At 37.6% G+C, this 24,289-nt stretch overlaps 1 protein-coding gene across 1 annotated transcript in view; it reads right to left on the reverse strand.

Annotated features, from left to right (window-relative positions):
• The window catches only part of sik2b (salt-inducible kinase 2b), a 38,611-nt gene extending 14,470 nt beyond the window's left edge, over positions 1-24,141 (reverse strand). The window contains exons 1-7 of the mRNA XM_079885090.1: positions 23,574-24,141; positions 21,121-21,237; positions 17,318-17,381; positions 10,812-10,973; positions 6,221-6,345; positions 5,595-5,718; positions 99-319 (exon numbers count right to left, since the gene is read on the reverse strand). Of these exons, the coding sequence (XP_079741216.1) occupies positions 99-319; positions 5,595-5,718; positions 6,221-6,345; positions 10,812-10,973; positions 17,318-17,381; positions 21,121-21,237; positions 23,574-23,711 (951 nt within the window). The 5' untranslated portion in view covers positions 23,712-24,141. The remainder of the gene's footprint in view (positions 1-98; positions 320-5,594; positions 5,719-6,220; positions 6,346-10,811; positions 10,974-17,317; positions 17,382-21,120; positions 21,238-23,573) is intronic.
• Positions 24,142-24,289: the final 148 nt, after the last annotated feature.

Raw genomic sequence — 24,289 nt, forward strand, 5'->3', positions numbered from 1 at the left:
CAAAACATATGGAGAAATGATTAAAAAGAAGGGCCATTAGTCAAGCTTGTATGAACATTAACGCAATTTAATTTCTTAAAATCAGTGCAATTTCTCACCTCTATGGTCTTGTGCTGGTCGATGCCCAGGCTGTGCATCAACCTGAGCACCTGTTCACTGTATTCTCCCACACCAACCTCCCCCTCCGCAGTCTGCTGATATAACATCGGCCGCTGCACAGGCACCTCCATCACCATCCACTTGTGCTCCTTTATTTGTCCTATAGACAGGCGTTTAGAGGGGTCTAACACCAACATCCGCCTGATCAGATGCTCACAGTCTGCACATAAGAGAGGAAAAGAAAAAGATAAACATGACACGTCCTGTACCCAAGAATTGATGGGGAACTTTTTTTTAAATAAAGTTTGGGGTCAGGGTGAGATTAATACTATAATAAAAACGCATTTGAATGATCAAAAGTGACAGTGATTGTGATAGTGTTACAAAAGATTTATATTTAAAAGAAATGCTTTTCTTTTTGACGTTCTTTCATAAAAGATAAATATGACACGAACAGTGGTGTATGTTGGAGGGGAAAAAGTCTTGGCGGAAGAACTGTTTATTCTGATAACAGTTATAAGTAAATTATTAGTATCATTGGTCAAGTATTATCATAATTGTGGGAGCAGTAAGAAAGTTCTGTGCTTGTCTCAGCAGTGAGAACAGCAGCTCTGTACAATCTCAACCTGAAAAGGTCACAGTGTGTTTGCTTCACAGTAAACACTGCTGCATCTGAGACATACACTCAGCAATGGTGACAGCCTGTACCCTCCACTGCTTAGGACAAGATTTGTCTACAGTCCCTGCTGAAAACTGCCCAACAAATGCTGCACTGTCAGACCAACACAAACCTTAATTACATTATCTCATCCGAGAATGCACAAGGTCTTCTGTCTGTCCCTGTGTCCTTGACTACTGACCACGTCTGACTCAGCTGGGCTGAATGAAACTGACGTCACAGGGCTGGTGGTGATGCAGCCGTGCTTAATGCTCCTGTTGCTCATTGCTGACTATTTTTTTTCGAGACTTGTTCATCCTGTTAATCTGTCACATTTATGGTTACTGGAGAGCCTGTGAGACACGAGAGCAAACAGAGGGAGTCGCACGGCTACAGTAACACTCCTTGTGCTAAAACACAGTGGGATGTCCGCTTGCTGGAAACATCCTCCTCCCGACGGCTCCCTCACTTCAGCAGGGGGAAAATCACAGAATCTTATTAATATATTCATGTAGAAATCATAAGCATAAATACAACTGTGAAGAACTCTGGCTATACCTTGATTTTAGGATGAATGGTTACTGATATTATTAGATTTTTAATCACTGCTTGCTTTAAAGACAAAACTTAAGACAAATTTTATGAATTAAAAATTAAAATTCGGTCATCATTTACTTGGGAACCGGGACTGTATAGCACCAAAAAGCATCCTTAAAGTAGTCTATTTGACTCGGGCACTAAACAGCAAGTTTTCTGAAACTAAACAATAGCTTTGTGGAATGAATAGACATAATATAAGCTTTTATTCACTGAAAATCTCAACAGATTATTGGGAGAAAGGGAAATTCACATTAATTTGTCTACACCTGGCTCCAGAACAAGACATCTACAAAAAATAGTTTTATATCACAACATAGGCCTGCCCACTGGCGTTCAGCCACTTAAAGGTAGGGTAGGCAATTTCGGAGAGGCTAGCAATAGCAAGCTAGCTTTGAAAGCATAAGATCCCACCCTCCCTTCAGAGCGCTTTCTAAAGCATGCCTCCTTCAAAACACATGAACACACCCTGCCAGAACAGTCTGCAAAGAGAGAGAGACGGCGTTAAAATTCCTCATGTCTCAAAGTACATAACATTACTATAATAATGACCGTAAACAACTTAGAGCTCTGACTTGTACCACCTGACTGCTACAGATTCATTTTGGCATTGATAGTGTTGCCTCAGAAATGTATAATTCCGAGTCCGAGGACGTGTACAGCTCCAAGTACGAACGTCACAGGTTGCTATCTCATAACTACGGTTATGACATAGCGTGAACGCAGCATAAGCTCGTTTTTTATTGCTTTAATTTTAGTTATTAATATTAACCCTGGAGTAAATTCAAAGACGTATCAAAACTAAGGCTAGATCAAATTCATTAATGCCAAGTCAGCACAGAAGATTATTTTCAAGGCAATTACAAGGAAGAATAAAAAAAGAAAATAATAAATGTAACGCGGTATGTTGTTCAGGGAAGGAAGGAACGGGCAAACATTCAAACACTTTAATTATACCAAAACAAAACGAAAGTAAAAGTGTAAAAAATTAAAAATTAAAAAAAAGTATCTTCCTCAATCATACTTTTATTTCACCTCAAAGTATCAAAGGGCAGAGAACTTGTCCTACATGTCCTAGAAGATAATGCCATTGCTGTGCAAGTTCCTGAATGTTCCATCTCATCTTGAGTTCTCATTAAAGCTACCAGGATAATTCTGGAAAAGTACTTTTCCTTCACTGAGAAATAAGCCAAAGTTCCCTGTATAGCACACCAGGCTCTCATAATCTTTCCCAACTGTGTGTGTGCTGTGTTCGCTGTGTGACGTAGTGTGAAGCATGTAGTGTGTGGTGTGTGCAAGCAGTCTTGGCTGAGAGCAGGCTGAGGTGGGGTGAAATCCTGTGTGATGAGAGCATTTGAAAACAAAATGTAAAGGAAACCCACACACTGTTCTCATTTTGGGGAGTAACAGTTTCACTTGGGGACCCGCAAGAACATAAGTTTTGGACTAACATTCTCAACGTGGCTTAATTGTTTAAATGTCTTGAACAAAGTCAACTAACCCCCTACTACCGGCCCCCCTCCCCCCAAATAAGGGGCCATCCTGGCAAGACCGGTAGGTTAACGTGTTCGCTCTTCCTCGGGTTACCTGATCCGTGCTTAATCACAGTGAGCAAAGCTTTTGAAAAATGAACAAATATGACTCTTACGTCAAAAGCGGACCACCCCTCCCTCTCTGGCATGAACTCACTGCCATCAGGATAGTCTGAACTATCTTGCATCTCAACCTTTGCCCTATCACTTTATCTATCTCTTTTCTTGCTCTCCTTTCTTTTTTCTCAAATACAATCCTGCCCTTCACGGATTGTGTTATTCTGCCTAAAAAAAAAAAAGAAAGAAAAAAAGAGTGGAGCGAACGCTGACTGCTTTAATTTTACTCTGCGTAGGACAACAAATCAGGTTTAAGGAAGCCCTGTATAACTAGATGGCTTTCTGGGTCACCTGACCCTGATTGGAATGCGTTGATTAGGAGCATTTAACAAGTGGGCTAATTTAGCTAGCACAGGGATGGGCAACTTCGGTCCTTCGGAGTTTAGCTTCAACCCTAATCAAACACACCTGAACAAGCTAATCAAGGTCCTCAGGATTACTAGAAAATCACAGGCAGGTGATTTTTTCAGGGTTGGAGCTAAACTCTGTAGGACAGTGGCCCTCCAGGACCGAAGTTGCCCATCCCTGAGCTAGCATGTTCTTGCGATGCATTTCCAAAGTACTATTTAATAATTGACACACTATTAAAAAAAGAATGGTGGAACCAATGATAAAAAAATAAATTAAAAAAAATCTAATAAACTTGTCAGTAGGTATGCTTGATAATCAGTACCATATTAGTGATATTAAAGGGGGGGTGAAATGCTCATTTTCACTCAATCTCCTGTTAATCTTGAGTACCTATAGAGTAGTATTGCATCCTTCATATCTCCAAAACGTCTTTAGTTTTATTATATTTATAAGTTAAAGATTGGCTGTACCGAGTCTTTCCGGAAAAAAACGAGCGGCTGGGGGCGGGCCGTGTGGGCGGTGTGCTATAGCTGTGCTAACTGATCTAACAACAACACAGAGAGACATTTGAAGTAGTTTACTCACCGTGACTGCTCGATCCTTAAGCATTAGACGATCTGCAAATAAGTCGATCTGGGCTTTGTTTATAAAACAATCATCGTCGAAATGCAGGGAACAAAGAGTCGTGCACAACCTCCGTTGATGCTTCGAAAAAACAAACTCCATCCACTATTCCCTTAACGCTGGGTTCTTTGGGAATCTGTGCAGGGTTGTCTTGCCCTGCCAACCAAAAACCCACTTCTTTGGTGACATTGACTTCCCTAAAGCCGAGCAGAGCGCTTTGAGGTAACGTACTGCTTTCGCTCTCTTCTCTCTCTGGTCTGCGAGTGCGCGCGCGGCCGCGATCTTACCGGAGAAGTGCCCTTAGGACCCATATAAGGAAATTCCGCTCTATCTTACGTAAGACAGAGCCATACTCGAAAAAAACTTTCCGAAACTTGTGACAAACCGGAAGGAGTATTTTTGGAACAAAAATACTCCTTCAAACGTACAACTTAACTTTTGAAACTTTGTCCATGTTTAGCATGGGAATCCAACTCTTTAACAGTGTAAAAAACTCAGTATGCATGAAACAGCAATTCACCCCCCCTTTAAAGACTTTGTTTAATAGATTTATTAATTGCTAATTTACCATATTTTTACATAAACTTTTTACACTACTATTCAAAAGTTTTTGGTGAGTAGGATTTTTTGTTTTAAAGAAATAAATACTTTTATTCAGCAAAGACACATTCAATTGATCAAAAGTGAAAGCAAAGACATTTATAATAATACAAAAGACTTCAAAATAAATGCTGTTCATCCAACTTTCTATTTCCCAAAAAATGAAAAACGTATCACAAATGAATCAAAATTCCTGAAATGTTTTCCACAAAAATAGTAAGAAGCACAACTGTTTTCAACATTGATAATAATAATAATTTCTTGAGCTCCAAATCAGCATATTAGAATGATTTCTGAAGGATCATGTGACACTGAAGACTGAAGTAATGATGCAGAAAATTCAGCTATGCCATCACAGGAATAAATTACATTTTAAAATACATTCAAATAGAAAACAGTTGTTTTTAATTGTAATAATATTTCACAATAACTGCAAATAAATGCAGCTTTGGTGAGCATAAAAGACTTCTTTCAAAAACATTAATCAATCTTGCCCAACCCAAATTTCTGAAAGGTAGTGTAGATGACCTTTTTTGGCGTTGTCTAACATTCACTTAAATTTGACTTTTAAAAACACAAAAAAATTAATAACACTGTTAAATGTAATTTAGCAAATCTCAAAATGAATATACACATTTATGTTGTGATGCCTAAATTCACTTGTAGCATTTAACATTTATTGGATATATTTGGACAAAAACAGCAATTAATTGGTTTATTGGTATCGACCAGAATTGTAATATCAGTGCAACCCTACCAGTCAACCTCACTAATAGACTATTCGGTTACATGATGACTAGTTTACAAGTTGACCCTCATAACTAATTTCAAAGGGATATGTTCCATTGCCCAATGTCTCTGAGCAGTTAGAGCCATTCCTATTTATCCAGTCCAGACACACACAAACTGTAGCCAAGCACTTATGGAATGTTTTAATTGTTTGAAAAAAAAAAAAACAGCAACTGCCGCCAGAAAACCTCTCCTGGTGGACTTCGTGCACTAGGAGAATGTCTCACCTTCTGTCATGAAGTAAGGGATACGGAAACGGCCCTCCAGAACACGCTGCCGCAGGACGGGGAGAGAGGGCCCATCGAAGGGCAGGGCACCACACACCAGCACGTACAGAACCACCCCCATACTCTGCAGGAACACACACACAGCGTCAGCTCAATGGTGAAAAACAAGATTATAATGTGCAAATGTACAGGTGGCATGTGGCATCACTTACTTCCCCTCATGTCGTTCCAAACCTGTATGACTTTCTATTTCGTGGAACACAAAGTGAGATGTTTAACAGGAGGTACGTGCTGCTCTTTTCTCATTGTATGTGAAAATTTCACCTTATTAAAACATCATATGGGTTTGGAAACGACTTGAAGGTGAGTAAATGACTTCCAATTTTTGGGTGAACTCTTCCTTAATGGCAGTAAAAAGCGAGCAAGAGAGATTTCACATGAGCTGATCTCTATCTCTCTCACACGAACTGCAGGGTGTTTGGTTTACGCTTTGACGTCAGTCGAGTTCTCAAAGGTTGAATAGGTGGTAACACAAACAACTGTCAGCTGACTTACTAATCATTTACTGTCAAACACACTGCAGTGTGAACGTGCACGGATACATTGGAAGCGCAGAGAGGCATTACCCAGATGTCTAGCTGAGGTCCCTCATACTGCTGTCCCTCAAACACCTCTGGGGCTGCATATGGAGGACTCCCACACCATGTGGCCAGGGGCTTTCCCGACTGGAAGAAATTTCCAAAGCCAAAATCTGCAAAGACGAAAAAAAAGAAAAAAGAGAACTGAAATGAGAATGAAACTGACAGGCTTGACTATGCCTGTGCTCAATATTGATTGTACAATCAAGGTTCCCACACCAAGTGACCGTTGAACTTTTCCAGTTAATCATGACTGGTGTGTTTAAAAAGCATTTAATAGAGACTCACTAAAAGGAGATATTTCTAGCTGATTTTCTAACTTATTGAATTTTTTTTTACAAAATATTATTACAACTTAAAATTTCTATTTTAATATATTTTTAAATGTAAATTATTCCTGTGATGGCAAAGCTGAATTTTCAGCAGCCATTACTCTGTCATTAGTGTCAAATGAATAGAAATGTATTTATTTGAGAGAAAAATAAAATAGATATAATATAATATAATATAATATAATATAATATAATATAATATAATATAATATAATATAATATAATATAATATAATATAATTTAGGGCTGTCAAAAGATTAATCGCGATTAATCGCATCCAAAATAAAAGTTTGTTTTTAATAATATATGTGTGTGTACTGTGTATAATTAAATTTGTATATATAAATACACACACATGCATGTATATATTTAAGAAAAATGTGTTATTTATATATAAAAAAAATTATATATAATATAAACTATATAAATATATATACAGTATATGTATGCAAATATTTCTTAAATATATACATGCATGTGTGTATTTATATATACAAAATAATTATACACAGTACACACACATATTATGTAAACACAAACTTTTATTTTGGATGCGATTAATCGCGATTAATCTTTTGACAGCCCTAAATATAATATAATATAATATAATATAATATAATATAATATAATATAATATAATATAATATAATATAATATAATATAATATAATATAATATAATATAATATAATATATAGTTTCATGACTGGTAAGATGTTAATGGCGGTTAAATGTTCTCATTTTATCTGCTTTTGGCAAGTGTGGAAAAAGGTGAATAATGGATCCTGTAAGTGTGTGGATCAGTTGTCATCAATTGTCAAGAGTTGAGAAATATAATATCCTTCCAACTGCATACCATAATTTCTGTGCAAAATCAGTTTACTGGTGAACCAGAGGTGCAATGTTTGCCTTAAAATTACCCATGCCTCTGACAATACAGACACTGTAAAAACATCCTTCTCCAATATCCTAAGCCAAAAACACATTTCCTCCAGACATCCTCAAAGCTCACAGAATTATGCTTTTGCAGCCCACTTCTTTCTACTTTGATGACTAATATTAGTGTTGTACTTACTGAGAGGCCATTACAAAAAAAAAAAAAAAATATCATTTCCACACAAACTTTGCTGTTAAGAGTGTAATTTGCCTGTAGTACAGTCAGACAGTATTTATATATATATATATATATATATATATATATATATATATATATATATATATATATCTTTCAGATCCCATTAAATCAAAAATAGAGTTTTGTGACTTAGCCCATGTGTGTTATGTATGAGATCATCTAGATACAAGTGAAAATTAGATAAAGCATTTAAAATTTAGTCTTCCTCTTCTGAGAAACAGAGCAAAAATACAGATGACTCATTCTGCACTACACATATTTTTGTCCAATCAAATGCCATCTAGAAAGAATATATCAGTTTCTCTAATACCGCCTGTAACTGACTAGAAAATAGTGAATTATGTTCATGGCTGTGACTTAACTAATACGTAGTGCCTATTTTGTAAAGGGACAGCCCTTTAAAATGTTTCAACTTCCTGTTTCAATAGGAAATACATCAACACAAAAACTGAACTCAAACAATTTCTTGATGAAAGTAATAAAACATGATTCTGTGACTTGATTTACACTTTGCCTAACAAGCTGTAACACTGTGTGAATGACCAGAAAATAAGACTGCATTACATAAGGTCACTTAAAATTTCGAAGCGACTAAGTTGACATTATACCACACTATGTCTACCGAAAAATTTGTATAACATTCAAATTGGACAACATTCAATGAAGGAACAGAAGGATGCTAAGCCAACACACAGGCTGAGCAGCATCTGTAACAGGGCTTAGTGGATCATGCCGTGCAAACCCTGAAGACGGAAACCGTCATCACCACCTCACCCCTTGCTTTAATGGGCTGGAAAAGCTTTACAAAGTGCTCTGAGATTAGATACAATGGCCACCACTGCCAGAAATCTAAGACAGTGGTGCGAGATGGCCAAATATGGCTTCAAATATGGCTCAAAGACAAATCTGATACAAGTCTCTAAGACAAAAGCACAAACCTGAGTAAGTTGTTTATAACAAATAAGCTTATAAACAGATCTAACTTAAAACAGGGGGGAAAAAAACAATCATAATTGTATCATGATAACTTCACCCTGAATTACTAAATCCACTCTTATAATTATCCAACACAGCACAAATTTTCTTAATATACGTGTATGTTTGTGTGTGTGTGTGTGTGTGTGTGTGTGTGTATATATATTACAAATAATTGTATTAATTATATAACCTTACATGTATACAAATTTAAACATTTTACTGTGTAGGATGTCAAATCATCTGATTTCATTTCAATTCCAGTGAGTATCGAGAGTTTGTCTATAATCTGAGCTTCAGGGACCTCATAAAATGAAAATGTGAACCTTAAGGAGAGATAAAAAGCAGCCGTGGTTGCATTACACTGTGACTGTGATGTAAGAAGCCGGTATGATGAGTCCATATCAGTTGAGCTGACCCACTTCATGAGTTGAATGCTGAGCAGGAGGAATTGACGTCAATGCTCTAGGCAGTACAGCGGCAGACATTGCAGGAGTGAGCCTCAACATTCAATACAGGAATCACTCAATATCATCCGGCCCCAGAGCTTAACTCCTGCAGCTTGGAAAACAGTGGCTAGTGCCATATTTACAGGCAGGCAGACCTGATCTTTTTGTTACTTTAAATAAAAGCTTTTATTGAGGTCAATAGCTCTGGCTCTCATAATTTCGTTATGCGGTGGACATGCGTAACACACTGTGCATTGGATTTGTGCTGGAGGTTGGTTGCGTAAAGATCTCTGGGGATCCAATCCTAACCATTTTTTATCCGGTTTCCCAATCATTGGCCAACCCCAGGAAGTCTCCCACTCCCACAGGTTTGCTCATTCAACACGAATAAAAACAGATGTATACTCTTTTCTTGCTTCAAGCGTTGACATTTTAATCTGTCATATAATCACAATGCAAAATCACTGTGAAATGAAATATATATATATTGCGTTGTATATCTATACAGTATGGGAAAGGGTCTTCATGGTTAAAAGATTAGAGTTTTACAGTGTCTTCTGCTTCATAAAAATGTCTTTTTTTTTAATCATGATGACACAGGCACAAAAATGTTTGAAGTGAAACATAAAAGGCTGATGACCTTTCTTTGAGTGACCCAGCTCCGGCCATCTTCTAAGAGGCTGACTGTGCATCAGTGTGAGGGCTAAAGTAAAAAGGACCTTTAACAAAGCCTTGTGGGACACCCCTCTGTGACTGGCCACTGCATTACTTGCTGTGCAAAACATCACAATCTACCATCATGACTGTAGAGTTTGGGCAGAAAGCAGGTTGAGGTGTCAGGAAAACTGACAGTGTTTGGTCTGTGTTGGAATATGTGTGCACATATGTGTGTGGGAAGCTCTCCTTTCACGGAGAGCCTTGGATGGCTGCGATACTCAGCGTCTGGCTCACTTTATATTGCAAATTGCAAATGAACCTTGGTCTGCATGTATGGCTCAGCACAGAATGCACCTGTGTCCTCTTGACGCAAGTCATGGCTTTGCCAACTGTGCAATACCTGAGTCATCATCCTGAGCATTACAGCTTTGATTATATAAACTGTCCATCACACCCTATAATTAACTACAACTATTAACTCACAAAAATGCAGGTGAAAAATTAAGGCAAGGAAAACTCCCCCCAAAAAACGTACCAAATCATTTTGACCAATTTTCAGCTGTTTTGTGGTGCTACAAACTTCTATAAACAATCTAGAGTCTCCAAGTCAGTGTTACTGATACACACATTTGTTTTGTTTTTTTGTGCTTTTTATTTGTGCATTTACTCAGTTGCACGAATAAAAAGCATTGATAAAATAAACCAAACTAAATTTAATATATTTTATTTGTGCATGTATTATATTATCTAAAATGATACAATATATAGTAAAATACAATTCATTATAGCCATAAAAAAAACAAATTGGGTAAATAATAAATTGTGTTATATTATTATTATAATATAATATAATATAATATAATATAATATAATATAATATAATATAATATAATATAATATAATATAATATAATATAATATAATATAATATAATATAATATAATATAATATATAGCAGATAGCAGTTGTTTTTTGTATCAGACTAGTAATGGTCCAAAGCCAAAATTTTGGATAGTGTAACTATGAACTATTACCAGCAATCTTGATGTTCATGTGTCCGTCTAGCAGCAGGTTCTCCGCCTTCAAGTCCCGGTGAACGATGTTACGATTGTGGCAGTACTCAACAGCAGACAGAATTTGCCAGAACTTGCGTCGTGCCTCTGGTTCGCTCAGCCGTCCATGCTTGGCTAGGTAGTCTAAATAAAGAGGAAGTGGGGTTAACTAAACATCACAAAATACACAATCAATTAAACATTCTGCATGGGTACTGTAGTGTAATATGGGTCATAATAAAATGTGACTGAACAAAAAAAAAAGCAATAATTTGAAAACCATGACCACACGTTGTACCGGGAAAGGCTCTGGTGGTGTGGTGTGGCTAGTGGCAGAGATTGATGAGCCACAATAAGGAGGCTCTGTGGTGTGTGAGTAGGGTAAACATCCCCCGGATGGTGTAATCATGTGGTCACCACACCCTAAAGTGCTGGGTCAGCCCCTGGGCCTTGGCCCATGGCCAAACCTACAATCCTCACACATTCCATACTCGCCCTGGGATTATACTGAGGTGGGTTGGCAGAGCGACTGTGTGTACATGGCAACATATTTAAGGCGTCATTCTCTGCATAAGTTGTTTTTCTAATAGCAGGGGAAAAAACAATTTTCAAAAACAGACAGTTATTTATAATTGCAGAATTACCTTGCATAACCTAGTCTAAAGAATAGAGACGAAAAACATGGGTTACTAAAAAAAAAGCCACATTGTGTCATTTAATAAATTTGTGTGATGCATGCATTTAAAAGAATGTATTGTGTGCAAAGAATGCATATTAGCTACTAACCCATCTTATTGCATTTGTACAAGGTTCACTTTTTAAATAAATATATATTAATTGTATAAGATATTTGTATAATATACTTATAATAATATTATACTATTAGCAATGATATAATAATAGGGAACAATTTATTTTAAGGGGACGTAGTTACACGTTACTACATGCACTTACTACAGTAATAACAGTAAATTATGCATAATTGCAAGTAACTAACCCTAAACCAAACCGTAATTCTATAGTAAGTACATGTAGTTCAGAAACTCATTCATTACCAGGTACTTATTTGAGGAAGAACAATGTAACTATGTCACCTTAAAATAAAGTGTAACCTAATAATACATCTATTATATACATTGTAACATTACCACAATAATAATACATTTACAGTAATATCAAATGTAAAATTTATTGAGCAAACCAATTAGATAACAGATGCAACATTCTAAAACTGTGCTCCGTTTTAAAACACATTTTTAGGGGTATGTTGCTAATCAAAAAGCACACCTGACATAGGAATGTCTCATATTTGTGTCAACTGGCCGGTGGGAATCTACTCCGAGATAAGGTGTACATACACTCTGCTCTATACCCCTCAACCGTCTGTAATCAACCCCACTAAAGCACAGACTGTGGACTTTGGCCAACAGAACACAATATAAGTCTGGTGCCAGCATACCAGGTACATTGGTGCTTGTTATCCATGCATTTCTCTTTCTGTTTAGCCATGTGAGCATGAACAAGATAGACCTGAAAGAGCCTGAGTTGGCCGGCTGACCTAATAAAAGTTGCTTCGACTTTATAAGTTGTACAACTGAACTTCCTCTCCACTGACCCTTACAAACCAGAGCAGCAGTCACACCACAGTTGCATGGACTGACTAACTGAAGAGGCACACGAAGAGGAGAAAAAGCATTTCCTCTTCCCAGCAAGATGCATTATCTGAAGGGCTTGTGTACTAGGGGTTTTAAAACATGAACTAGCTGAACCTTGTCCCAGCAGTATTGTCACTTACAGATAGGGTATATTAGGTTCAACATCTTTAATTCACTGAAATAAAATAACTAAAATATTTTAATAACAACAACATGTTTGTTTAATAAACAAGGTATTTTAATAACAAAAATCAAATATTTCATATAGTCTGCATATATAATAGTTTAAAAGATTTAGAAAAAAACCCAAAGAATAATACTCCAAAGAATACCATGGTATTTTCTAATGCTTCTTTACTTAGATTTCCATTTATTTTAAGCTTTTTAACATCTTTAAGCTTTTCACAATCTTTCTTTTGCTGTGTGACTTTTTTTAATATAGAAAAAAAATCTATAAACTGTAATTAAAAAAGTCTCTCAATTAATGAGGTCATACTAACTACATATATAATAATTAATGAAAACATTTGTAACAAATAATACTTTAATGAATACCATATTAAATAAAAAATAAATTAAGTGTATTAAAAAAATACTATGGTATTACTACTATGTTAAATTTTGGTCATTTTCCGTAAGTGGATTCCTGCATACATATTAAAATAAATTAGACTTTTTTACAACATACAGAATACATTTCAAGTATACTCTTTCTAGTGTCATAAATGATCTAGACAGGATTTATGAATTTTCCTATACCAAAATTACTCATGCTAAAACCTAGAATTGACAGACTAGGAATAGAGCCTTGAGGGTAAAAGGCAAGGATTGAGACGCTGAGGGCAGACACGGATGTCAAGACTGATCATCTGACATGTTGAAAAAGAACCTTTTCTCGAGCTCTGTATTTTTCTAAAATATGCATGGCCTACATTTCTCCTCTCCACTTCCAAAATTCAAATCAATGTCCCTTAGCTTTCCCTCTCTCTCCTGCTTTGCCTGTGCGTTTCGCAGCTCCTGCTTATTCGAAGTTGACCCAGTTTCCAGGTCCCTCTAAAGCTTCGGCTCTGATCTGCGGTGCTGGTGGAGCAGACAGGCTCTCGTGGTGGGCTTCTGCACTGCTAAGCTCCACCACGGGGGACCGAACCCAGCACTTCACAACACCAAATGCTGCTCTCTCTCTCTCTCTCTCCTCTCTTTTATCCTTGTGAAGATTATCTGATGGAAGTGAGTGCCTGTGTTATGTTAGGATTGCTTAGGTTTAGTGTGAACTAATTGGGTTCCGTTTTGTGGGATGCAAGCACACATCACTCAGTCTTAATTTTATTTTTTATAAAATCTTTCATAATTTGTGATTAACTGAAGACGTTTAGTCTTTTATAGCCATGGAACATGCTGTAAATAAGTTGCATAATCATATTGTGCAATCAGAGAATCACAAAAGCTGGACAACATGGCCTCTCAGTACTACCAGTAACTATATGGTAATCTCGACAAAAACGGTCATGCAAGTATTTGTCATGCTATGTTGACAGATCATTTTATGTTTTTAGTTTTTATTTGCTTGAGCTCTGCAATCTCATTTCAAGTCTCTATGGGAGTTTTGGCTGTTATCTCACCCTGTTGCACACTTGGGCAGGAACAAGTAATTTGGTTTGCCTCAGCCACGACATTCCTCTTTATATCTCTTTCAAAACAGACGCTGTTGTCACATCCAACACCAGGGTCATGGTGTCCACACAACGACGTACACCACAACCACAAGATGGATTTAGCATCACGCTAAATGTCTGTTTGTTGTCTAGTGATAAAGCACTTTGCTAGTACAACGTGCTGATTGGTGGCAGGACAAGCAGAATTTTCATGACAAATACGTTTACAAAAAACAACATATATCCGAAGCAAAGAAGTGTTTTTTGTCGGTCTACAATGAAAGCAGACATGTTGCACAATGCAGAACAACAGCCAATCTGAACATATTTGATGTTGAATATACAGTTTGGGACCAATAGGATAGTCCCAATAGGACTATATACAGGCTATTTCCCGTAAAGTGCATCAAAACTCTAAATGCACGTAGAAAAAAAACTGAATCCTTAGGGTAGGAACAATTTCTTGGTAGCTTCATAGGTAGATTTCTTCATATCACATTGCCGTGTACTGTGAAACAGACACTGTTATGTAAGAATAATTTGTGATGATTATGTGAGTTTTCACAGGTGGTGAACAGCAACTGCTGCTACAAAGTCAAAAGGATCAGTCAGTGGAAGTTATATAGTCTACTCTTAGAACACTTTCAAGAATCACCAACAAGGGATTTTCAAATAGATATATTCAACTAAAAATTTAAATTTCCTCGATCATTTACATCCATGTTGTTCCACATCACTCAGGATTATCCTGCCTACTCTTTTTAATATAATAAAACTGAATCACTATGGTGATGACATTGCTCTATAACAGGCAAACCACTGCATTTTAATCACAATCCAAACAAAGATGCTACATTCATGTAGCATGAGCAGTTGTTTTTAATTCAAAGCAAAAACAGAATGGTCTGACTTCATATTTGTGAAATTATGCTACATTAAACATACCTGAACAAAACAAAAACAGCAGATTGACAGATTGAATGAAAATGTAAATTCACTCTCTGACAGTAGGTGGCGCTTACGGAACAACAGCTGTTTCTTATTAACACTACTTCATACAGAGGTAAGAGGAAAAGAAAATGACAGTCAGTTCCCTTAAGAGATACATTCATATAAACCCCCAATTCAATATTTATATTTTTCTTCCTAGATTTCAAGCATCACAAACAGTGAGCTTGTTATATCTGGTACAGTATTTTCTCTGCTGGCGCATCGGTGTTCTCCTCTTTGCGTCCGTCTTCAGTGTGTCCCGTCTCTGGCCTGTGTTAATGTCCTGTTTACAGACTTATTAATATTTCCACACAAATTACATTTTGGGAAATGATTGCAATGCAGTTTGTGTGCAAGTCCGGAATAGAATTCGGCCAAAATAAAACTAAAAACTGGTTGCCGATCATGTGTTTAGAGCAAAAACAGTCTGGTTCTGATTTATAGCGTGTCGACCGGTGCATGTCTACACTAAACAATATCATAAAAGTGATCTAACTCCTTCCCTGTTTTCCAAGTCTTCCAAAATCCTACAATAGTTTTGTAGGAAGAAGAGACAGTAAATTTCTGTCCTAGCTTTCATTGGCATGTTCATGAGAGAAGCAGCAATGTCCGATTTGTGAACAAACTGTTCATTTAAAATTATATTTTTGCCATTTTTGCTATGATAGGGCAGTAGAAGCAGTGACAGGAAGTGATAGGAAAGAGTGAAACAGTATTGGAAAAGGACCATGAGCCATTTCCCACAAGGCTATGTTCTTTTCAAATCAGATCTTTTCAAAGGTTCGGTTGATCTAAGTTACCTCACTTCAGTCCCCATTCACTGTAAAATAAAAGGTGGACCAGTACCTTAATATTTTGCATGAAATATTCCTTTAATTTTCTTTGACCTTCAGTTTTGCTCTTAGCTTCCAGCTTGTGTGTCAGACAGAACAGAACTCCAAAGCAACGGAAAGATAGACAGCTGACCCGTCAGAATATGATCATCTTCACTGACACATTTGTTGCTTGTGACCATGATGATTATTCACACAGACTGTGTTTGTCACGCCTGAGCTAATTTCAGCCTGACCTTTGTCACTATCATCTGAAACCAAGATGTTAGTCTAAATACATACTTTCTCCATGTCATTGATATGTGGAATTAGGATATTTCAGTGAAATAAGAGGTAGATCTGGCTGTCATCCTGAATCAACAACAAGAGCAACAACAACAACAACACTATTGAGTAGTTATGCCCATCCCAAAGTGTGCAAATAAACCACCAAATAAAAACATAAGCCCCTTTTCACACAGAGATTCCGGAAAATACACGGATAAAGTGACCCGGGATTTGACCCGGGTTCATTTGATTTTGGTTCATTCACACTGCCAGTGATTTTCCGGAATCAGAGAGTGCGTTCACACACAAGCCGCACAAATCCCGTAAAGACACGTGACATCGATGTGATGTCTCAGCAGCGTCTTAAGTTTGCTTATGAGCTGCGATTTCTCTCTCAAGAAACCATGCGTGTGCATTTTTTTCTCTGATTCGATCATAAACTTGCGCGTTACGTACCGTTTCACTAGCTGGCGAACGATCCCGCGCTTCAGCGTCATCACTACGACACGGCATTATTAAGGCTTTTGTTCACACAGCGCGCGTTCCAGGACTGAACACGGCAATGTTACTAGGTCCCCAACCCGCAATCGATGCCAGCATCAATCCCGGGTCGTGTTTGCGTTCACACAGAAGGCGTTCTGGCAATTTGCCGGGTTCAAAGCGCTGTGTGAAAGGGGCTATAAATAAATCGTACAGACTGTACATTCTGTAAATCATCTCATGTAATGCTTTGCTAACCCATCTTGAATACAACAACATTCAGCCAATAATTTACAGATACTGTGAGTGTTAATATTTGTTTTTATAGTAACAATTATTCATAATAAGATATTCAATGCATTTGATTTTTATTCTCAAATTCTCATGCATTGTTGCACTTGTGTACTTTGCTTTCACACCTTCACGCCACTGAAATATGCAAAACAATTGTATTGTACCATTGTAAATGTTTGGTACCACAACATTTTTGTACCAATATACCATGCAACTACCAATATGAACAAACAATTTTTACAAATGAAATAACATACAAATCAATTGTAATTTGGTCAGTGATGGCTGGTGTGTCATTAATACTAAAAAACACTTACCAAAGATTTCCCCATTCTTGGCGTATTCCGTCACAAGGTACAGCATATTCTTGGTCTCCATGACCTGCGTAAGGATGAAAAATATAATGCATGTTACATGTAAAAACCTCCATATGTCTTTTACACTATGGTAGATGGCCTACATAACTCCAAAATACACAAAAAAGCACTTAGAGAGTGCAAAAACCATTGAGTGATAAAATGACTGCTACATTAAGATCAAATCTGAAGTATCCCACTGAGTTCACAGTATTATAATGAAACACACATGAATCAGAGTGGGACGCTAGTTTACTCGTAGCCTCGATTCATAGTGCAGTGTCAGAGCCAGCGATGTGTGGGAGGACTCCAGAATTAGCCAAAGCAAACAAAAAGATGAATAGACCTAAATGTAGTGAAGAGAAGTGGCATGTTATAATTCAGAAACATTCAAAGAGTCCCACATAAACACTACTGTCGGCCAATTAAACAGTCAGTTTAGGGTTTACTGATACATCAGCCTCATCTGTACCAAGAGGCTTTTGTGTAAATCAGCCTTATCTGGGCTCAACTTGTAGGGGATTTTCTGCTCTTGCCATTTAAAGGCATTATTGGGTTGACTAATAAAATCAGCAACTAGGCCAGAATATGAATCATCTTTTAAACTCCTCAACTAATTCTCCTTTCCAGAAACTTGTTTTGATGGAAGCTGTGATCTCAGAGCTGTTCAGAACACAATGATCACAAAGCACGTCTTATCCCAATCAGCTGCCAAATAAGCGAATAACTGGAAATAACTCAAATTATCTCATGCGAATAGTTGATTCTACACTAGTTGGCTGTTGGTTTATGTGACAAACTGCCAGTAGTAGTGAGTCACATTAAGTCAAGAGATGGTTCACACTGTAGTCAAAGATAACCGCAAACAAAGTAGGGCTATCAATCAATTAGAAATGACATAATATGCCTACTGTATGTATAGTGTGTAGATTTAATGCAGTTTGTTTAATTAATAGCACTGCAGTATAGAATACTACCAAATAATATATTTTTTGTCTCATTCTGTGATAAGAAGCCACATAGGGTCACAGAAGTTATTTCAAACACTCGAACTGACATTATACGATGACTTGAGATAAAACATGGTATTTAATCTCATACATTTTTGCGTTTTGATGCTATGCTAAGATAACGTTGTAAATGTAGAAAAATAGAAGTTAAGAAATATGAAGTGTGTATATTTGAATATATGAGATATTAATTAAATGCACAACATTAGCACATTAGTTATTCTATTACATTTAATAATAAAACAATATGCATGTGTGTGTGTGTTCATATAAACTGCAATATATATGCAATTTTTAAGAAAATGATCACACTAAATTTTCATGTTAAATTGACACTGCTTAAAGTTTCAACCAACAAATCACGCTACCTAGAAACCTACATGAATGATGCTTGAAGAATTGATGGCAGTGTGCTTGAAACGCATGTGCACTGCATATGCTCCATCTGATAAGTCCAAAGAAAAAGCTGACGCGTAATGCTGCTGATGAATGACGTGTGAATAGAGGCAGATTACCATAGTAAATATGGATTATTTGCTGCTGCGTTACATGTACGTGAGGGTGCATGTGCGGAGCAGCTGCTTGGTGTTAGGACCCTGAGCCGTGGCAGATGGGGCAGAGGGAAACCGGGGGTTAGAGATGAGATGGCAGGGCCTGCAGAGCTGCCCTCTGTTTATGATGACTGAAAGGAAATGACTAATTGACCCATGCAGTTTGAATGGAGTAACCGTTGGAAATAATGATACACTATGATTACACGGCAAGGGGCTTGGACTGGTGCCGGTACGCTCTATAATAAGGAAGCGCTATTCACATTCCCAAAAGCCAAAGTGACCTAAAGTCTTACATAATGCTGCAGTGAAGTCACATTGAGGGAGAAGTTATCTCATCATCTAAGAGTTTGTGTGACTTTGACTCCAGAGTGTGAATGATCTCCTGTTAAAAACAGGCTTTTTCCAGCTGAACAACTTTAATGTTGGTCATGTGAAAGTTTACAGTGAAAAGTAGTTAGCCATTAACTTTAGACAAATGGCTGGAGGTAATCTGGCGAAATTTGCTCAGGTAAAATGAGAGAAGTGCATGGTATATCATATAATATATCATGTTCCTCTTTTGTAAGTCGCTTTGGATAAAAGCATCTGCTATATGTAAATGTAAATTTTTGCTCTATTACCAGTCCTGTGTGTCATTGTCACCTGCGGTATATGTGTGAAGCCGCCTTTCCACTATCTCTGAAATTCACAGATGTTTGTCACATTTCGCCTCCCTAGTGGCAGTCGCATGCAACTTTCAAATTAGGCCTAGTTGTTAAACAGCCATTACCCTCTGCTTATTCACCACGGCAAAATGAATGAATAATGAATGTATGATTATCCACACAAAACAACTGACCACCAATACCTCTGAAACTTATTTAACATAAATAATATTTTAACAATAACAAAATAATTATTTCTGAGATAATTATTCATAAGAAATAGTGTTTAAAGAATAACTTGTTCTTCACTAATCTCATAGTTTTGATTAGAATACATCACATCCGGTCTGGTTAATGCATTCTATATAGCTACAAAAGTTCAAATATTTCAACCCACCCGAAGCTCAGATTGGATCCGAAAATTATTTGTGGGCATATGATTGTAACTCCACGCAGGTTAAAATAATTTTTGCAATTTAAAATAATTGTTTTCTATTTCCTAAAGCTACTTCCTCAAGCGAAATGCATTAGTCCTGTTGCTGTCTGCAGTGCAAGTTGTATGAATTGGTTAGACATTTCAAGCTTTCTATAGATATATTTCTCATATCTGTGAGGCAAGTAGCCTATGCTGAGTTTTGGTCACGCAGTAAAGCACGCTATACTTTAGCTTCCACACTCCACAAAAAACACTTGAGCTGCTAATTTCGAAGGCGGCGTCCTCCGGAGGTTGCATTTGTCGGCCGCATACGTCATAAAGGATGTCTTTTTTCACAATAGTAACAATTATAAAATTGATCGTTATTCCTAGTGAAGCATAAATTGCTGTACTTTCTTAATGACTTTGGAATGTAGTGGTCAGTTTACTGAAATTAAGCAGCCTCAATGACATATGCAGGACGCAGCCTTCGAAATGGGACACAGCTTTGGATTTGCACCTAATTAGCAGACATTTATCTAAGTTAACGTAAGAGCAAGCAGCCATGTAAAGTTGCTACTTACATGTTTCAAATGATAAGCCATATTTGAGGTCAATGGAGGACAGGCGAACATTTGGATTTCCTGCCCAACATACTGTAATTACCACAAAGAACCGCCACAAGGTTTATTTGTTGTTGTGCGACTAACCGACTAATAAAATTTTGGTCGACTAAGCCTCTTCAAGTCGACTAACGTTTAGTCAACTATGAGGGGGCAGCCCTAAAATAAATGCTTTGTTTATAATGAGGAGGATATTTTGAGCTATGAAACTTGCGGGATGTTTTAATGATACAAAGACCTCTTAAATGTCAGCAGATCAAGGCAAATTTGATTTCTCATGTCATGATGACCCCTTTAAAGTAAAATCATTGGTCATTGTACCAGCTGTTGATTGTCGGTTTTGAGCCCAGAAATCCCATATCGGTACATCCTTCTTAAAACCTTACTATTATATCAAGTATTTTATATTTACATTTAGCAGATGCTTTTATCCAAATCAACTTAAAAAATGTCAAACGTCAACTTAAATCATTTAAGAGCCAACAATACTGGCAGCAAATGGCCTGGGCAGGCATTACCTGGTACAGTTTAATGATGTGCGGATGGTCCAGCATTTTCATGATCTGTACTTCACGATAGATCTTCTCCAGGTTTACAGCATCTAGCTGGGTCTTGTCAATGATCTTTATAGCCACCTGTTGAATTAAGGGCACAGAAACACACTTTCATTGGTACGGAGCCTATTGCCTCAAGCTACTCAGTGAAATTCATTAGTCTTGTTGCTGTCTGCAGTGCAAGTAGATCCAGTCTTCGCAAGCCCCAGCGCAGATCAAAGGCACAATACACACCTAAGTGTCTGTTAACGGCTCAACTACTGAAGTAGGCTAATGATCCAAATGATCATTTTCCCACAGGCTTTTCATCAATTGCCAGACAAATAGGTGAAGAACACAAGTAATTCACCATTTCATAATCAGTCATACTTTAACCCCTCTTTTGACTGTATAGTAATAATAATAATGTTCAGGTAAGTACACAGAAGCAGAGAAACCAGAACATTTTCCACAGGTAAAGACTTTAACCTTTGTTTTATATTATTACAGTGATATAAAACATTTTTGTTTTGAAGATTTACGATACTGTGGTGCTTTAACATGTTTCCTGCTGTTAGTATAAGTAATATTTAAAAAAGCCAAAGTAAGGCTCAACAATAAGGATTTATATATATATATGTATACACTTGAAAAGATGGCATATGGTGCCAAAAAAATGTATTATATAGCCTAATTTATTAATCTGATGCTTTCACACAATTTCGAAAGACGTAGTCAGCTACATTATCTTAGTGAGATCGGAATCAGCAGAACCTGCAAAACAACAATCAGTATTTCACAGAAATCCAAATGTTTACGTTTGCAAGGCATTAAAACATATGTACATGATAAATGCATGTAAGAAAATTGGAATGTATTGGACAAGTGACTGGCCTGAAACTCTCTCACACTGACTCCGGGCCAAGATAATGGTAACTGACTGAAAACATGATTACAGCACATCACTCCCTATGAATCAGCTGTCATATGCGAATGTGGTTAGTCATTCTCATTGGAAGTAACAGTGATCCAACTGTCCGTTGAAACCATGAACAATGCAGGCAAGAGGCAATACTGGAGCAGAAACACAAAGCGGTATACACATGGTACCAGAGCATGTGTATTTTGAAGATAGCTCAGAGGGAGAACAGAGAAATCACAAAACACAAGAGAGGCTGATGAGAAGCTCTGGGAGCCGAGGCGGTGTCGTCCCCACAGAAATGAAACCGCCTCAAGGCAGCCACTGCAGAGATGCATCAACTCTGTACAACATAATCCGGTTACATATCTTAATTCCCTCACATTCTGCTCCAATGCTCAACTCTACATTTGCAGACTTGCAGACAGTCGGAAAACCACAGCTCTCAGAGCAAGCGTGGCACAACGCAAGCACCTATAACACCCTGAACCAAAACTTTACTGCAAAGCAACACATTCACAGTGACACAATGTCACCAGAGGTCATGAACTTTGGATTTTTAAAAATCATTTGATAAAGACTGCACTCATAGAGTAAACATTTTAGAGCTTAGTGTAACTAGGAAAATGTAAAATCTTTCTTTTCTTTTTTTTAATATAATTTTCTTGACATTTCCCTGATTTCCGTGCCCCTGTGTCATGCATTTGGTGCTCAGCAGGGTTTCTTTGCAAGGAATGCAAGACAAACATCAGCTCAGGTTTTGTGATGAGACGGCATCCATTATCACAAAATCACCCATGTTGCTTATGCAACCACTGCACAACAGCATGGCCCATAAAAGGGCACTAAACCAGCATAATTTCTTGCTATTGTACACAGCCTTTGGCTTTGTCTTTCTTTGACAACTAGTTTCAGACACAATTAAAGCTGACAATGCTTGAATACTCTGCATATTTCCATTGAGGCATTAGGCTGCTGGACCTGCATGTACCAGTACATGCAAAGCTGCACAAAGGCTTCATCTAAATGTAGACTGTACCATACTTTGGATCAGAAAAAGAAAAAGAAAAAAAAATCAAATTTAACTGAAAATGACAAAAATGCACCAGATACTTTGTGTAAATGTTATAAACATTTATATTATTTAGATATAGGTTTGATGATGATTTTATTTTATAATGAAAAACAATTAATAATTCATTTTAATTCATTGAAATATTTTACATAAACGTTGACAAAATGGTTAAAACGTTTAAAAACAAAAATCAGCCCAGATGAAGTTATAAAACATTCCTTTAGCACAACAATGCTGATACCGCTTCAGACAAACAGGTTGTTTGTTTATTACCCAAAGACAATAAGTTCTCACATAACTAGTGTCAACTATAAAATAATATTATCAAGCCAGAGTGAGTAACGTTCAAGCTTTAGAGACTGTAACTTTGTATCCAGTAGTTTTGCAGTGCATACACAAGGGTTAGTTCATATATTTAGGTTAGCTCATATATTCTCAACTCACCTCTGTCTTGGTTATACGATGTCTTGCTAGTTTTACAACAGCGAAATTCCCCTTTCCAAGAGTCCGCTCGATATCGTAGAAGCCCACTCGGACAGGACCCCTGAGCACTGGCTTTTGGTGACAGTCAGCCATGACCATGCTGTTTGTGAAACACTAGGGTTTGGGGTGAGAAGATAGAGACCTGCCACTTGAGCCTCAAGATAACGAGGTCGGCAGAGGCTAACGCGTGTAGAAATGCCAGTGTGCCGGCCACGGTGCTCGCTGACGGTCCGCTCCAGTCTTAGCAGGAGAAGCAGAGTGTTTCGGAGCGCGGCGAAGTGTCACGCCACCTCCTCCAATACAATAGAGCTCTAATATTTCATCTGTGTTTGCGAGAGTACACGAGTTGACTGGCAGGAGGCATCATGTTCTCTGGTTGACGTGCATTGACGTCAGAGCCTATGGGGGTATTTGTACAGGGGGCGGGGCTTCGAAGCGCTTCCACACTCCAGTGCCAATTCGTTTCCAAGACGACAGACCCACCTCTTACGTCAACGGCCAGAGCGTCGCTCTGTTTGCTCGAGCGCTGGCTGTGAGTGTGAGCAACTTTGATAAAGTCTCTCTCGAGTACTTCAGTTCAGTCGAGGAATGAGAGCCGAGGGGGGACGTGCTCGGTATTTGAAGGCTGTGCGCTTTGTTTTTCTCTCTTTATTGTATCTTAATATCAAGTCAGGGCA

The sequence above is a fragment of the Squalius cephalus genome, assembly GCF_949319135.1.
Source record: "Squalius cephalus genome assembly, chromosome: 11".
Taxonomy (NCBI): Eukaryota; Metazoa; Chordata; class Actinopteri; order Cypriniformes; family Leuciscidae; genus Squalius; species Squalius cephalus.